The 16,265-nt window shown below is 56.3% G+C and overlaps 2 protein-coding genes across 2 annotated transcripts in view; one reads left to right on the forward strand and one right to left on the reverse strand.

Annotated features, from left to right (window-relative positions):
* Window positions 1-36: 36 nt before the first annotated feature.
* Window positions 37-9,014, forward strand: R3HCC1 (R3H domain and coiled-coil containing 1; the record flags this gene model as incomplete). Its single annotated transcript, XM_079706751.1, has 9 exons — window positions 37-146; window positions 263-428; window positions 484-611; window positions 2,395-2,532; window positions 3,261-3,864; window positions 4,823-4,995; window positions 5,940-6,010; window positions 7,749-7,844; window positions 8,755-9,014. The coding sequence occupies 9 exons, from the start codon at window positions 37-39 to the stop codon at window positions 8,889-8,891; spliced, it is 1,623 nt and encodes a 540-aa protein (XP_079562877.1). The 3' UTR covers window positions 8,892-9,014.
* Window positions 9,015-10,872: 1,858 nt separating this feature from the next.
* Window positions 10,873-16,265, reverse strand: part of LOXL2 (lysyl oxidase like 2) — a gene marked incomplete at both ends in the record, with an annotated part of 72,773 nt that continues 67,380 nt past the window's right edge. Inside the window, 3 exons of the mRNA XM_079706020.1 lie at window positions 10,873-10,952; window positions 11,720-11,831; window positions 15,591-15,727. Of these exons, the coding sequence (XP_079562146.1) occupies window positions 10,873-10,952; window positions 11,720-11,831; window positions 15,591-15,727 (329 nt within the window). The remainder of the gene's footprint in view (window positions 10,953-11,719; window positions 11,832-15,590; window positions 15,728-16,265) is intronic.

A 16,265-nucleotide genomic window follows, 5' to 3' on the forward strand; every position in this document is an offset into this window, starting at 1 on the left:
CCTCTGCCGTTGCTGCCCATGCCTCCTCCGGGCCGCATGGGTGGCGCTGCGGCTCCGCGAGGCCCGGTGGTTCTCGGGCTCCGGGGCGCGCAGGCTTCTGCGGACCTTGAGAGCTGCGGCGGCGACGCGCGGGGCGGCTGCGGTGAGTGCGGCGGGCGGGCCTGGGGGCGGGTCGCCCCGCTTCCTGGCTCGCGACCGGCCTCGCGCTCCCCCCGGGCCTCTCGCTTCGGGCCGGGGAGTGTCGATAGCGCCGGCTGAGCAGGCCCGAGGCGGCGGCGCGCGAGCCCGGGGACAGCGAAAGCGAGCGCAGCGGGGGCCGGGAGACCCCTCGCTGCCCCGCTACTGCCCTGTCTGGCGACCTTGGCCACGTCCCTCCCCCGCCTCGGGAACCCGGCTCCTCTCCGATCGAAGGAGAGACCTTGGCCTTGGTCGAGGGTGGGCCCGGGACGCGCTCTGATCGCGGCCGTGTCCGTTGCCCCGCAGGTTCTCCCACCTGTCACCCTGGCCCTTCTCTGCTTGGACGGCGTCTTCCTCTCCTCAGCCGAGAATGACTTCGTGCACCGCATCCAGGAGGAGCTGGACCGCTTCCTGCTGCAGAAGCAGCTGTCAAAGTAAGCTGGTGTGATGGTGGCGTCGGGCCCTGGGCTGCTGAAAAGGTCAGGGTTCGCCCGGAGCCTCCTGTGCCCCTTTGCCCAGTGGTGCATCCAAAGTAACGGGCTCGCAGCTGGCTCTGACCTTGCCTTTAGGTTTTAATAATCTGTTCTCAGGCCTCTCCCAGCTGCATCTTCTTTTTTTTTAATTTTTTAATTATTTTATACATATTAGTGTATATATGTCAATCCAATCTCCCAGTTCGTATCCCGCCCCCACCTCCCCCCTTGGTGTCCATACGTTGTTCTCTACATCTGTGTCTTTATTTCTACCTTGCAAACTGGTTCATCTGTACCATTTTTCTAGATTACACACATATATGTTAATATACGATATTTGTTTTTCTCTTTCTGACTTACTTCACTCTGTATGACAGTCTCTAGATGCATCCACGTCTTACAAATGACCCAATTTCATTCCTTTTTATGGCTGAGTAATAATCCATTGTATATATGTACCACATATCTTTATCCATTCGTCTGTTGATGGGCATTTAGGTTGCTTCCATGACCTGGTAAATGGTGCTGCAATGAACATTGGGGTGCATGTGTCTTTTTGAATTATGGTTTTCTCTGGGTATCTGCCCAGTAGTGGGATTGCTGGGTCATATGGTAATTCTATTTTTAGTTTTTTAAGGACCCTCCATACCGTTCTCCATAGTGGCTGTATCAATTTACATTCCCACCAACAGTGCAAGAGGGTTCCCTTTCTCCACACCTCTCCAGCATTTGTTGTTTGTAGATTTGCTGATGATGCCCTTTCTAACTGGTGTGAGGTGATACCTCATTGTAGTTTTGATTTGCATTTCTCTAATAATTAGTGATGTTGAGCAGCTTTTCATGTGCTTCTTGGCCATCTGAATGTCTTCTTTGGAGAAATGTCTATTTAGGTCTTCTGCCCATTTTTGGATTGGGTTGTTTGTTCTTTTAATATTGAGCTGCATGAGCTGTTTGTATATTTTGGAGATTAATCCTTTGTCCGTTGATTCGTATGCAAATATTTTCTCCCATTCTGAGGGTTGTCTTTTCGTCTTGTTTATAGTTTTATAGTTTCCTTTGCTTTGCAAAAGCTTTTAAGTTTCATTAGGTCCCATTTGTTTATTTTTGTTTTATTTCCATTACTCTAGGAAGTGGGTCAAAAAAGATCTTGCTGTGATTTATGTCAAAGAGTGTTCTTCCTATGTTTTCCTCTAAGAGTTTTATAGTGTCTGGTCTTACATTTAGGTCTCTAATCCATTTTGAGTTTATTTTTGTGTATGGTGTTAGGGAGTGTTCTAATTTCATTCTTTTACGCGTAGCTGCACCACTTATTGAAGAGACTGTGTTTTCTCCACCGTATATCCTTGCCTCCTTTGCCATAGATTAGTTGACCATAGGTGTGTGGGTTTATCTCTGGGCTTTCTATCCTGTTCCATTGATTTATATTTCTGTTTTTGTGCCAAGACATCAATATTGTCTTGATTACTGTAGCTTTGTAGTATAGTCTGAAGCCAGCTGCACCTTTCACTTGTAACCCTGAGCATCACCCGAGACCGAAGGGGCCCAGCACTGGAAGGGGAGTGGGGCCAGTAGCTCCCTGTTGTAACTTCTATTGGCAGGTCCTTTTCAGTCAGCCTGGGACCCGAGGTGGCAGAGGGAGCCTAGTGTTGAAGCCACCGTTAAACTGGGAGTGGACTCGGTGGGGCTCAGGCCTGGGGGCTGCATCTGGAGCCCCTGCTCAGCACCCCTTCCCGTTGCTCCCCAGGGTCCTTCTCTTCCCCCCACTCTCCAGCCGCCTCCGGTACTTGATCCACAGGACAGCAGAGAATTTTGATCTTTTGAGCAGCTTCTCTGTTGGGGAGGGCTGGAGGAGGAGGACAGTCATCTGTCACGTGGACATCAGGTGTGTATCCTGCCGCCTTGGAGGCCCCTCAGCAGTTCTTTGAGCGGGGGGCGGGGGGTTGGGGGCTGGTCGGGTGAGCTGGTCAGTGTCTGAGAGGGAACCAGGGCCGGGAGCCCCCAGGCCGCCACCTCTGTCCCCAGCCTCAGGTGCTTAGAGTCAGTGCTGCTTTCTGCTCCAGCAGCGGGGTAGATGTGCATTGTTTGTGGAATTCCTTTAGCAAATTCAGCGTATGCACGTTGGGCCAAAAGAGAGAGAGAGAGAGAGAGTGGTTTAAACAGCGAAGGTGTCTGCCCAGCGTTGCTCTGTGAGCTCGTGCCCCGCAGAGGCCACGGAACGTGCGAGTACATCTGGGCTTTCACTCACCTGTTTCCACGTGCATCTTGCAGGATCTTATCATGATGACTGTGATCCTAGCTTTTAAAGTTACATATTTTTTTAATAACGCGGTTCCTAAACGCTAGTGCTCACCTTACCCTGTGAGTAAGCGAAGACTTGGCGGTCTCGTATTCGGTTTATAACACTGGAGGGAGAGCTGACTGCCCTGGGCTTGTTCAGGGCATCCAGCCTCCACTCTGATGCCTTGTTAAGGTGTTCTTGAGGGTCATTTTGGCTTTGGTTTTTGCCCAAGGCTGACTTGAGAGCCTCGTGCCTGAATGGCAGGTCGCTCCAGTAAACCATTTTCCCTGGGGCCCAAACACCGCCCCGATCACCGCCTGCTCCTGCTGCAGGTTACCCGGTTCAGATGGGCTCTCTGGCCCCTGCCGCCCTCCTGCTGCCCACCCTAGCAAGTACCGAGGTCCGAGGTCCACCTCAAGCCAGGGAGCGGCTGCTGGTCCTCGAGGAGCGCGGGCCGGCCGGTGGCATCGTGGACGCAAGCCGGACCAGGCTTTGTATGTGCCCCAGGCGCTGCGCAGGCGAGAAGAATGGGCGCCCCTCCCGGCCCCAGGGCTTCAGGGAGGTGCTCCAGCTGGCGGGCTCCCAGAAGAGCCCGATGATATCCGTGCCGGGGACCCCACCTCCGATCAGGAACTTCCCGTGTTGGCGACTCAGGCAGCAGAGGTCCAAAAAGGCCGTAGCAAAAGTGAGAAAGAGTCACTGCCAGACCCAGTGGCCACTGAGTCCCCAGGGCCAGAGGATCACTCAGGGACAGGAGACAGGTCGGAGTCGGCCACACGGCCTGGGCCCGGTCTGCAGCCAGACTTGGAAGACGGGAGTGGGAGTGAGCTGGAGAGGAGCCTGGCGGCAGAGAAGGAAGAGGACGAGGTGGAAGAGGAGGCGCCGGGCAGCTGCTCCGAGGAGGAGGAGGACGATTACAGTGAGCTGCTGCAGGAGGTGATGAGGCTCTTAAGCCCGGAAAAGGGAGGGCGGAAGTGAGGTGGGTGTAGTCGAGGGTGGATGGGGGCCGAGGGTCATGGTGTGGAGGGGTGGGGGGCGGGTGCTGGCTGAGCAGGCCTGGGTGTTGGGTGATACGGGTCCCTTAGGAGATGTGCGGGGAGGGACACAGGGGCCTTGCCCACAGGAGTCAGGACTGACACTGCAGAGGGCAGGAGGCTCAGGGTCTGGGATCAGGGGTGTGGATTTGGGTCCCAGCTCAATCATGTAGGTGCTGTTCAACTGTGGGCAAGTCATTTGGCTTTTCTTAGTCTCAGTTTCCTCATCTGAAAAAATAGCAGGTAATGATACACACTGCCCAAGGAAACATAGACGTGCACATGCTTCAGAATGTACTGCAGATGTTGGTCATGAAAATCACTCTTCTGCCTGAAGCTTGGTCTTACAGATCTTGTACCCTTGGGACTGTGTGTCATGTGTCCGCCCCTGAGCCTGGCCGCAGTGTCAGTTGGGAGGGCGGGCATCCTGTATCACTATTTTATAGATGAAGGATGGACGCCAGAAAGCCTTGCTTATTATCACATCATTAATGAGAGAAGGAAAGATCCTGGGCCTGCCCAGCTCTGTGACTTACTGATGGCAGCTTGGGGCAAAATTACTTAATTCTTTGACTTAGTTTACCCATCTGTAAAGTGGGCCTATAGAACAGGGTTTTCGGGATTCTGTGAAACTTGATGTGTGTCCGTGCCAGTCACCCAGTGGGGACGCCCCTAAAACTCATGCTTCTCCATCTTCTGGCCCAGTCTGCCATCCTGCTGTCTTTCCAAGACCCCTACCCGGGGTGCTCACCTCCCTATCTACCCAGAAGCCTGCAGGACTCTCAGCGTGTGATTTTGAGAGCAGTCATTTGGAGTCGTGTGTCAGAGCTCCCCTCGCTAAAGGGTCTGACCTCTCCCAGATAACGGACAACCTGACCGAGAAGGAGATTCAGGTAGAGAAGATCCACATGGACACGTCCTCCTTCGCAGAGGAGCTGCCTGGAGAGAAGGATTTTGCCCACGTGGTGGAGATCTACGACTTTGAGCCGGCGCTCAAGACCGAGGACCTGCTGGCAGCCTTTTCCGAATTCCAGTGAGAGGCTTCGGGGAGGTGGGGAGGAGGGGGTGCCCAACCTCTAGAGAGGAGCTAGGACACCCCTTTGTTGTGGGGGACAGTTGCCTGCCCCTCCCCCGGTGCCCAGCGATCTAGAAAGAAAGGCAGAAAGTGGCTGTGGTTGCTCTGGGCCCCATCCTCCTGGGCAGTTGGCTTGCTGGCCATGACTTGGTGGAGGAGGAGAGCTGAGGTTTCGGTTGCAGACACTCTCCCGAGGCCCGAGACCTGGTCCTGCTGGCACCGGGCAGCAGATCTCCGTCCCGGCCCCCACACGCCCACGTGGTGGCCAGGACCCGGCGGGGCCCCTGCCTCCCTTGCCCCACGAGCAGCCACCCGTCGGTCAGTCAGCAGAATGGGGCCATTTCCCGTCGGTCAGTCAGCAGAATGGGGCCATTTCCAGGTGGGAACTATTTCTGGGGTGAACTGGGCTTGAGCGGCCCTGGGGCAGGGTCTGGTGGAGATGGGAGATGGGGATATAGTGAGAGAAAGATTTCTCGTTTCCCCAGATTCCTTGGATGCAAATCCAGTCTTTTCTCCTTTTTTCTTTTTCTTTTTCCAAATGCTCATTTTCTTTTCTCCAGTCCCCCCTCTCTTTTCCTGCTTAGGCTTTAAAAACATCCCTTTCTTCAGGGCCCCCTTTCTGACTGCTTCCCGAACAGCCTCCGCTTCCCTCCCCAAGCCTGAGCTGGGGGACAGCTCGAGGGGCTCATCAGCTCTCCACCCCTGAGGGCGGAGCCAGACCGGGGCCACTGGTGGTTTCCTTGGCCGGCGTGGCAGTGCCAGGGAGAAGCCGTGGGCCCCGGGACTGCTGTGGCTTCCCACGGGGCCCAGACTCAGGGGTGCTTTCCTGAGCAGCAGGGACTTCCTGTAGCAGGAGGGGTTTTGCCCATTTGCTCGCCTCATCACTGTCTCTTCCCCGGCAGAGAGAAGGGGTTCAAGATCCAGTGGGTGGACGACACGCACGCGCTCGGGGTCTTTCCCTGCCTGGCTTCAGGTGAGGCGGGCCCCTCCTCTGATTGCCGTTGGGGAGGGCGGGAGCCTAGGTTTCCCTGGGTGGGGATCCCGCAGGTCAGGGTGCAGGCTACCCTGCCGGTGGACTGGCAGGGTGTCTCCCAGCCCCTCCAGAAGTCCTGGGGGCAGAGCAGGAGCCGGGCCAGGAAGCTCACGGCCTCGCCTGTTCATCTTCGTGCCTTCGGTTCAGAGGTTTCAGATTCAGGTGACCTTTACTGAGTATGTAGGGCCAAGCCCTACAGACTTCCACATACTAAATGAAAGCATATGAAGGCAACATGTTTTTTTTTATAAATTTATTTATTTTATTTATTTTATTTTTGGCTGTGTTGGGTCTTCATTGCTGTGCACGGGCTTGCTCTAGTTGCAGTGAGTGGGGGCTGCTCTTCGTTGCGGTGCATGGGCTCTGGGCGCGTGGGCTTCAGTAGTTGTGGCGAGCAGGCTCAGTAGTTGTGGCTCGTGGGCTCTAGAGCGCGGGCTCAGTAGTTGTGGCGCATGGGCTTAGTTGCTCCGCGGCATGTGGGATCTTCCCGGACCAGGGCTCGAACCCGTGTCCACTGCATTGGCAGGCGGATTCTTAACCACTGCGCCACCAGGGAAGTCCTGAAGGTGCCATTTTTATAGGTCAAAAGCATTCAAATACTGGCAATTTCATACGGTTTGAGCAGATGCGTCTCATTCCGTTTTCATTACAGCGCCAAGAAGTAGGTCAGGTGACCCCTGTTTCACAGATGGGGAAACTGAGTTCCCTGGATGTCAGTGTCTGGTCAGGGTTACTAAGACTCTTGGCGTCAGAGCTGGGGAGGCCAGCCAGCCTCCTGGCTGTAGCCCTGGACGGTGCCCGTCCTCCGTCTTGGCCACTTTCCTGAGCTGCCCCTGCCACGCCACTGCTCAGTTTGGGTGTATTTGTAAAGAGTTGGTACCCGGCCGCCCTTGGCTGGGCTTCTCACAACAACAGCTTCTGAACACAGAGCTGGGAGTGACCATGGCCGGGGTGGGCCCAGTTCTCAGGAGAGCCTGGGGTTTCAGGGAGGAGGGGCAGTGTCTAGGGAGCAAGAGGACTGGGGCGAGGTAGGGGCTTCAACCCCAGGGAGGGAGCCACTGAAAGAGAGGCGGGGGCAGGGGGAGGCCCAGAGGCTTTCTGGTCTGCGGAAAGGAGGAACAGTGGGCTAGGCGTGGCCATGGCTGCCTTCTGGGCTCCACCAAGCTGCCTGGCACAGGCAGGCCACGTCCTGGCCCCAGTTTCCTCATCTGTACAGTGGCTTGGACCCAAAGCCCCTCCCAGCTCTGACCTGCTGTGTCTGTTAAGTGGCCTGAGTGCTCCAAGGCCTGGCACAGCTTGGGGCAGTGAGGGCACGTGCCCTGGGAGGGTCTTGAGTGGGGGAAGGGTGGTGTTTGTTTTAAGCTCCCGGGCTTTGGAAGGCGGGGGCCTGCCTCTCCTGACGTCAGAACTGTAGGCTCACATGGCTCCCGACCAGCCTGGGGCAGGAACGTGGAAGCTGGGCTCCGAGCGGGCTCTCCACCTGAGAGCGTGGGTGGCCCCGTGCAGGTCTGCAGGCTCTGGGGGCGAGGCAAGCTCATGGGGCAGCCCTGTCCCTGAGCTCTGAATGGGTGTACAAAGCAGCTGCCTGGGCCTCGGGGTGACACTCGTGCTCCTGGGTCCTGTGGAGGCCTCAGCAGGAGGAAGAGGGCATGGCTCCAGAGCTGTTGTCTTTCTATAGCTGCTGAGGCCCTGACCAGAGATTTCTCCATGCTCAAGATCCGGCCTCTGACGCAGGGAACCAAGCAGTCCAAGCTGAAAGCCCTGCAGAGGCCAAGTAAGGGAGCTGGTGGTCTGGGTGGGAGGGCTGTGTGAGTGTTCGGTTGGGCGGGGTGGGGCCTTCCCTCCGATTCCCTCCCCTCTTCAGTTCTCTGCTTTAGGGCTCCTGGGCTGCAGTGGCCAGTGGGGTGCTCCTCCCCACCCCAGGGGGGCCCATCAGCAGCACTGTCTGCCAGCTGCTGTGTCCCGGGCTTGCCCTCCGCTCACACCTCTTGTGATGTGGCTCAGGGGGAAGCTTGGTCTTTCTGTGCGGCCGTGGAAGCCATGTTTTGCTGTAGGGTAAAAAGCTTGGCTTTCGGTGTGATCCTGGCTCTGGCACTTACGTAAGCTGGCCTTGAGCAAGTCACCTAACGTCTGTGAGATAAGCACTGTTGTGAATAAGAAAGCCTGGCACACGTGCCCACAGCGGTGAGGGGCACCCAGAAGTTGTCGTATAAATGACATCTCCTTCCCTTTCCTCTCCTCCTTCCAGAAAGCACGAGGGGGGCTTTAGAGGCCAGTTTTCCATGGCTGCAAAGCAGTGGCTGGCAAAACTGGCCTGGGAGAAGCCTGCTGAGGCGGTCCACATTCTTGTGGATTACGTGGTCTTTGTCCCAGACTTCTTGGGGACAATAAACATCCTGTCTGTTGACCCAAGAGCTTCAGGTGTCCCATCCTGATTTGCTTTCTCTCTCAAAGGGCCCTAGAAAGCAGGGGGTAGACAGGATTAACACTGCCACCGCAGAGAAGCAGGGAGGGCGCAGAGAGGTGACAGGATTAGTCAGGACCCCACGGGGGGCCTGGAGCCCTAGGTGGCCCCCTCACCGGCATCTGGCCATGCTCTAATGGCCTCTGAGGCCGCTGTGTTGCTGGGAGGAGAGGCCATAGCCTTGAATTCAAGTCCCCACCCCATGGGGCTTTCCTTTTAGAGCTTCTGCGTCTGGCAAAGGAGAGACCACAGACAAACACAGCCGTGGCCCGGAGGCTGGTGGCCCGGGCCCTGGGGCTCCAACACAGAAAGAAAGAGCGGCCTGCAGTGGAGCCTCCCCTGACCCTGAGCCCCTGAGAGGCCCAGGTGGCTTGGATCGGCGCCCCCCGACCCCCTCCTCAGCTGGGGCCCCAACACCGCAAGCCTTTACACACACCAGAGCAGCCCTGAGCCATCCTTGGAGCGTCACTGTGGGGCATGGGGGGCTTTACCTTGGTCTAGTTCCAGAAGTTGAGAAAAAAATAAAAATGTAAGAATTGTTAACGTGATTGCTTCAAAATGGGATGGTCTGCCGCGGGACACCAGGGGGCGCTGTTCGCTTCCCATTTGAGACCTGGGGCTGCTGAAGAAGCTCTCCTCACTCTAGTTGACTGGGCTCGAGGGTCCAGCTGGGCCTCGAAGGCATTTTTGCGCAGAGCCTGCCTGGCTTGGGGGTGTAGGTTACACCTGTTGTGTGACACCTGCCCAGTCTCCCCCAGAGGAGCTGTGGGCTGTTGGCAGTGCTGCGGGCCCCCCCTCTTTGGACTGGTCCCAGTGTTACCAGTGGTGCGGGTTACACGGGGGGGTCCTTGCGGAAATAAACATGAACAAGCCAAGAGGCAAAATCTGAAATGCCCGCCGAGTTCTCTCCCCTCACTGGAACGGCTGGGAGGGCAGGTTTGTGCGGACAAGGTCCCAGCACACTCATCTTTCCGGTTTGGGCGGAGTTGGTGCCTAGTGGTCCTGCCTGGCGCTCCGAGGTCATCGTGGACCCCTCGATTTGCTGGGTGTGCTGTGACGCAAGAGGGAGCCCCGCGCCTGGGGGGAGAGTGGCTGGCTCGGGGTCCACCCTCACTGCACCCCGGGGACCCATGATCTACTTGACTGCCCCTCCCCCAGAGCCTGAGACTTAAGTCTAGATGTCCCATCTGGTCCTCACACAACCACTGTGCCCCTGACACATTTCACTAAAAAACAAGAGCCGAAGAAAGGCTGAGGCCTGTGTTTCTGTTGATTTTCCTGACCTCCTTAGACCGCGGCTCTCAGCAGGAGTCGCCCCTCCTCTGTGGTGTGCGTTGAAGGAGGCCCCTGTGGCCACGCCGGACGGGAGGGGCCCGAGAACTCACGTCTCTGCAGGAGAGCACATGTCAAGGTGCCAAGCTCCCTGACTGCCGACTAGGGAAAGGAGCTCTGCTGCTCGGGGGCTGCGTGCAGAGGCCCAAATGAAACACACATGCAGGTCATAAGTCTTTTATTCCAAGTTTCAAGTACGTGTAAGTGTCTGTGGTGACACATGGCGATCGGTGAGTGTCCTCATCACCCAGGACCCTGGTTATAGCACCGTTGAATCAGTTACAGAACTGGAAGGACAGAAAGAGAAGTCACTTACACAGGGGGGCTGGTTTTCTTCTGAGCTATACTTTCAAAGGCCCAGATGCCCAATATGAAATGCCACTAAATTTGTGTTTCAAAGTCTGTGAAGATAGAATATAATAATAGTATCTTGAAAAATAAGAGGACACGAAGCACCAGCTCTGAGCTCACTGAATCAGAAGATGTGTGGCAGCATTATTTATATGTGTGGATAGAATAGGGTAGAGGCAGTTTGTTTAATTGGAAGAGAAGTCTAGATACTCCAGTTGGCTGGAAATGACCTAAGAGGAGGAGAAATGGGATTCAGCCAGACCTCCTCGGGTTGATCACTCACGTTGCCAGCATGTAACTTGAGAAGAAAATGGCCCCGTGTTATCTGTGGTGAGCCAGGCAGGTGGTGAGACTCGGAGTGGACTTTGCTTGGGATGGGACAAGCTGGTGACAACCTGTGCGCTGGGGTCCTGGACAGGATGGCTCTCCGTTGGCACTGCTCCCACAGCCCCGTGGACAAGCCCCAGCCCCAGAGGCCTTCCTAGCCTGCAGGTGTCAGGAACACGCCTTCCTCGCCTTCCTCCTGAGCTTGGCCGGGGCTGCAGGGGGTCGAGACAGGCGGGGCCGGGCTGGATGAGGGGGAGCAGGGTGAGACAGTCGGTCGTTGGGGAAGATGCGCTGTGGCCCAAAGGCAGGAGGTGACCATGTCACTGCTTTACCGCGTGGAGAGCTGGTTAGTTATGAGTCCACTGAAGTGTTCAAACTTTTTTTCTGTCTCTTCACTGAAGGAACCACCTGAGGGGTGGGCATCAAGGAGACAGAGTTTGGCAAACCAGATGCACAGGTCACGGGGTCCCTGGAGCCACCACCCTCCTCGGGCGGCCACCTCTATGTGACACCCCCAGGGCAGCGACAGGTGCTGGCCATCTCTAGGGCCAGGCGCATGTCAGCTGCTCTGTCAAAGTTGAGTGAAGGAGCGACTAAATCTAGTGCTTTTTTTTTTTTTTTTTGGCGGTACGCGGGCCTCTCACTGCTGTGGCCCCACCCATTGCAGAGCACAGGCTCCAGACGCGCAGGCTCAGCGGCCATGGCTCACGGGCCCAGCTGCTCCGCGGCATGTGGGATCTTCCCGGACTGGGGCACGAACCCCGTGTCCCCTGCATCGGCAGGCAGACGCTCAACCACTGCGCCACCAGGGAAGCCCGACGCCCCCATTTTTGAGGTCTCATGCGTAATGAGGTGGTGGCCTCAGCTCCAGCCCTGAAATAGCTTTGGGGTCTATGCTGGGCTGGCCCGGTTTCTGCCCCGTCCTTTCTCCTTAGCCAGAGCTGGCTGTGAAAACCCGGTCTCCATCCAGGCCTGTGGTGTCTACAGTGTGCTTCCTGCATGTGGAAACGCGAGGCTGGCCCCATTCCCTGAAGTCTTTACCCAAGTTAGGAAGCTGCTCTGGTTCCTGGAGAAAGTGGGGCAGCTCTTGCCCATCTCCTGGAGTTGGGCTGCGGCGTGGGGGCACCTGGCAGGCCTGGGGCGCTGTGCTCCCCAGGGGGGCCCGGGGGCCTTACCTATGTGGCAGTTGTACATCCAGATGCGGTGGCCATCATAGCGGGTCCTGCACTTCATGACGTTATTGGTGTAGTCAGACTCCGCCACCTCGTAGTTGGGGTTGATGACGACCTGGGGGAGAGTCAGGTTGGAGGGGGTCCCGCCCCGGCCACCCTCCGTCCCAGGCCCAGCTGAAATGCTGAGACCAGGTCTGCCCCCAGAGCCGGGCTGGCCTCACGGAAGGGAGCAAGCATGGCCAGTGCTGTGTTCCAGGAGCAGCCGGGTGGGCGCAGAGCTGGTCGGAGATGAGGTCGGGGGGGCACAGGGGGGTGAGGCCTGGAGGAGTGAGACCTCTTGTGCACCTCTGTCTGTCTCGGTGTAATTCACACACACACACACACACGCACACACACACAATCGTACCCCCTCCTGGGTGCGCTGGGAGGTTTGGTACAGAGGCAGGAGCTGGGGCCTGGGGAGGCCACGGAACGGCTGTTGAAGGTGCCAGAAGGGAGCCGGGGAGTAGGATGTGCTGGGAGGGGTGGGGACAAGGCCCGGGCGCTGTGGGGAGTTGGAGGGGGGCTGCCCTGGGTGCTGGAGACGACACTGCTCCCGGCGGTGTGACATTGGACATGTCCCTTCCGCTCTCCAGGCCTCGGTTTGCTCTAGGGGATCCCCAAGCCCTTCCCGCTCACCAGTGCAGGGCCTGGGCTCTGGGGGAGACTGGGCCTGCCTTGCACCTCCTTCCTCTGCAGCATCCTAGGAAAGAGGGCGCAGCCCAAAGGAGCAGGGGCGGGAAGACCATCACTTTGAGGGGGCTTCTGAGGGCGGACAGAAAGGGGGGATTTGGGGTGAGGAAGCCAGAGGAGAAAGGGGAGGGAGGGGGAGGGGAGGGACAGAAGCTGGGCCTGGGGCTGTGGGCGAAGGTATGGAGGACACAAACGAGGCTTTTCCCGAGGGCCCTGCCACCTGTGGAAGGGCTGAGAGCCCAGGGAGACGAGGAGGGCAGTGCTGCCCCGGGTCAGTGTGATGGGGGAGGGGTCGCCTGCGAGTTAACGCACATTCTGTAGGTTTGGGGCCCTCAGGACCCGTCCCTCCAGAAGGTTCTGGGTGTGAGCCTTTAGTAGGCTGGTTGGGCCCTGCCAGAGCTGCTGTGGGAAAAGGGCCAGTGGGAGCCCCCAGCCCTGCATCCTGGCCAGTGCAGGCCATTCTGGGGGCCCTAGGCTACCCCCGTGACTCTGTGTCTCTAGGTAAGGCTGGTCAATGTCCCGCTCTGGGGTGACCTTACTTTTCTTTGATCTCTTTTCTACCTGACAACCTTAGCTGTCCCCTGCCCCAGCCCATGCATGGCTCACAGACCAGGACAGACAAACCCCCTGCACCAAGGCCCGGGCAGCCCCTCACCCATGGACAGCCGTGCCCCGAGGGAGCCCACCCAGGTGTCCCTGTGGGGTGACCATGTGGGCAGTAGGGACTATCAGGGCCTGCTTGACCCACTTGGGTGCAGGGGTGGGGACTGAAGAGAATGGTCTCCACAATCCCATCAGCCTCTCAGATATATGGTTTCCAATCTCGTGAGGATCAGTGGGCACTGGCTTTAGTTCCTTAGACAAAGGATCTGCTGTGGTTTACAACAGCGAAGATGTGGAAGCAACCTAAGTGTTCATCAGCAGATGACTGGATAGAGATGTGATACATATATACACAATGGAATACTACTCTGCCAGAAAAAAGAATGAAATTCTGCAACTTTCAACAACATGGATGGACTTGGTGGGTATTATGAAATAAGTCAGAGAAAGAAAAATACTGCATGTTATCACTTCTATGTAGAATCTAAAAAAATAAAACAAACTAGTGAGCATAACAAAAAAGAAACAGACTCACAGATACAGAGAGCAAGCTAATGGTTACCAATGGGGAGAGGGAAGGGGCAAGACGGGGGTACAAACTACTATGTATGAAATAAATAAGCTACAAGGAAGGATACATTGTACAGCACGGGGAATCGAGCCAATAGTTTCTAATAACTATAAATGGAGCATAAGCTAGAAAAATATTGAATCACTATGTCGGACACCTGAAACTAATATAATACGGTAAATCAACTATACCTCAATTTTTAAAAACTTGAAAAAAAACCCACAAACAAATGAAAAATAAATAAATTGGCAGTGGCAGTGGCAGTGGCAACCTTATATTGAAAAAAAAAAAAGATCTGCTGTGGATCCAGGAACCTAGTAACGCAGTGAGCCCTGCCTCTGAGCCTCTGTGCACAGGCCCCTCTGGATGGAATGCCACCTCCTCCTTGGCCTGGCTTTCTCCTGCCGGAGCAGCATTACTGGTGCCTGCACTTGGGTCCACGTGGGAATGGAGAGAACCGGTGACTCAGGCCGGGGCTCTCACACGTCTAAAGCTCCACGTCTATCACAAGGGACAGTCTTTTCCATGAACATGCCCCTAATGAGTTAATTTGCTACTTGTATAGTTTAGGAGTCGAGAACACAGATGATGGAGTCGATGTGACCCGGGTTGGCCTGGCTGTGAAATGCGGGTAATGGTAACACCCATCCCTGGGGGATTACATGAGACCATGGGTTCACAGGGTGTAGGCAGGTTCTGGCCCATCACTGATCTTCAAGGAGCTGCAGTTATTAAATAGACATCGTCAGAATACACGATGCTACACGTCCCCCAGGCAAAGGGATAGCAGACCTCAAACATACACCACCACGCATGGAGTACGTGCACAGACACAGTTCAATTTTTTAAATATAGAACACCCTGCTCTTTGGTTGGTCCTCTCCAAGTCTGCGGCTCTGGGCTTGTGGGTGGAAAAACGCTTGGCTGTCTGATTTTCAGTCTCTGAAACTGACCAGGGAAACTTTCAAAACCCCTCTGTGGTCACTTCCCTGCAGGTGTTGGTTCCTCTCCGGACTGTCTATAGGGTGGGGACCGTGACTGGGCCCTGCGCTGGCTGAACGCCCCCTTAGGAAAGCTTTCAACACAGAATGACACGTTTCTGGTCGCCCACTTGCCACCCAACCATCAAGCTTGAAAGCAAGATGGGTGGGGATGTGGGAAAAATGAGAAGGCGAAACGAAGCCTCCACAGGCAGGAGTGCACCTGTGCCCCAGAAGGGGAGACGGTGGGGGTACACTGCCCCTTGGCCCCTGCACCAGTCAGGGCCCTGGCTGGAGCCTGCAGCTATTTGTGGGAAGGTGGGAGGCCAAGCCCTCTTAGTTCCTCCTCAGGGCGGGCCTTCCCCCTGGACAGCGCATGTGGAAGTCCTGGGAAGTCTCCACACAGTCACTGGAAAGACTGTCTATGGTCCCTAACAGCCTACCATTATAGATTCATTTCTTTGCATTGAAAATTGCCCCCTCTGCAGATCCTCTTCCATGAGGCAAACGTTTCTGGGAGAGGCAAGTCACAAACACTTGGGAGTGAATGGCTCTTTGTGCGACTGCTTTTAGCCTTGACAGCACAGAGCAAGGCAGGGTGAGGACACTGGGAGCGATGGGGTGGAGGTGAAAGTACAGCTCCAAAGGACACAAGAGGTGTAGGTCGCCTTAGTGTCTGTGCACTAATTCCCGGCCCGAGGACCAAATCTGGCCTTCAGATGCATCTTGATTTGCAAGCACCAGGTGTTAACTGAATTGATGTCTCAGGAGGCCTGCAGGTCCCCAGGGGCTTGCATGTCTCACATACCTAGGTTACCTGGGTGACAGTGACAGCCTCCGGGTGTAGGGCTCTGTGCACTTTAGATGGCCTGGCCTCCATGCGTTTTCTGCCTGGGCACCATCAGAAGGAGGCCACCCACCCACTTGCTAAGGCAGAGACACCTCCTCCCATCAGCGGGGGCCTGGAGCCCCTTCTCATGCCTCTCACCTGGAACAGGTAGTCTCCAGGGGGCACGTCGGTGATGTCGACCCACTGGCAGTCGATATCATGGCGGTACATGTCCCAGCAGCCCATGGTGATGCCCTGCTCGCCGAAGTTGGCACACTCATAACTCTTCTGGATGTCTGAAGGCACGGGCAGAGGGAAGCCCAGTCACCACGCACCCATGACCCCTCTGCCGGAAGAGGCTTCCTCTGCCATCTGTGCCACCCTGCCCACAAAGGGCCCCGAGCGGCCCTGCTGGGTGGGTGACATCCCCAGACCCCACCCTCAGCATCTCTCCGTTCTCCCAGGCCGACGACCTTGGCTTCATCTGGGCTCGGCAGCCCATCCCTTCTGTGCTCTCCTTTTGATGGAATCCCTCCCTCTTTCCCTACCCACAACCCATTGCTGCCTCCTCCACGAAGCCTTCCCTGGCCACCCTGGCCCACCTTGGCCTTTCCAAGGAATATCAGCCTAGGAATGAAGCGTGTGCTTATCTGGGTAAGTTTTTGGTGTTTATCGTTGAGCTTGATGCTGGGGTCATCTTGTCTCCCTCTGGGGAATCTGCACTTGGATGTGGACTCAGGTCTGGCTTGTTTCTCTGACCCTTCCTGGGTCAGTCCATTGTCTGGCATATGGTAGGTGCTCAAAACCCATCTGTTGTGTGATTTCCTGGCATGT

The sequence above is a fragment of the Hyperoodon ampullatus genome (assembly GCF_949752795.1).
Source record: "Hyperoodon ampullatus genome assembly, chromosome: 6".
Classification (NCBI taxonomy): Eukaryota; Metazoa; Chordata; class Mammalia; order Artiodactyla; family Ziphiidae; genus Hyperoodon; species Hyperoodon ampullatus.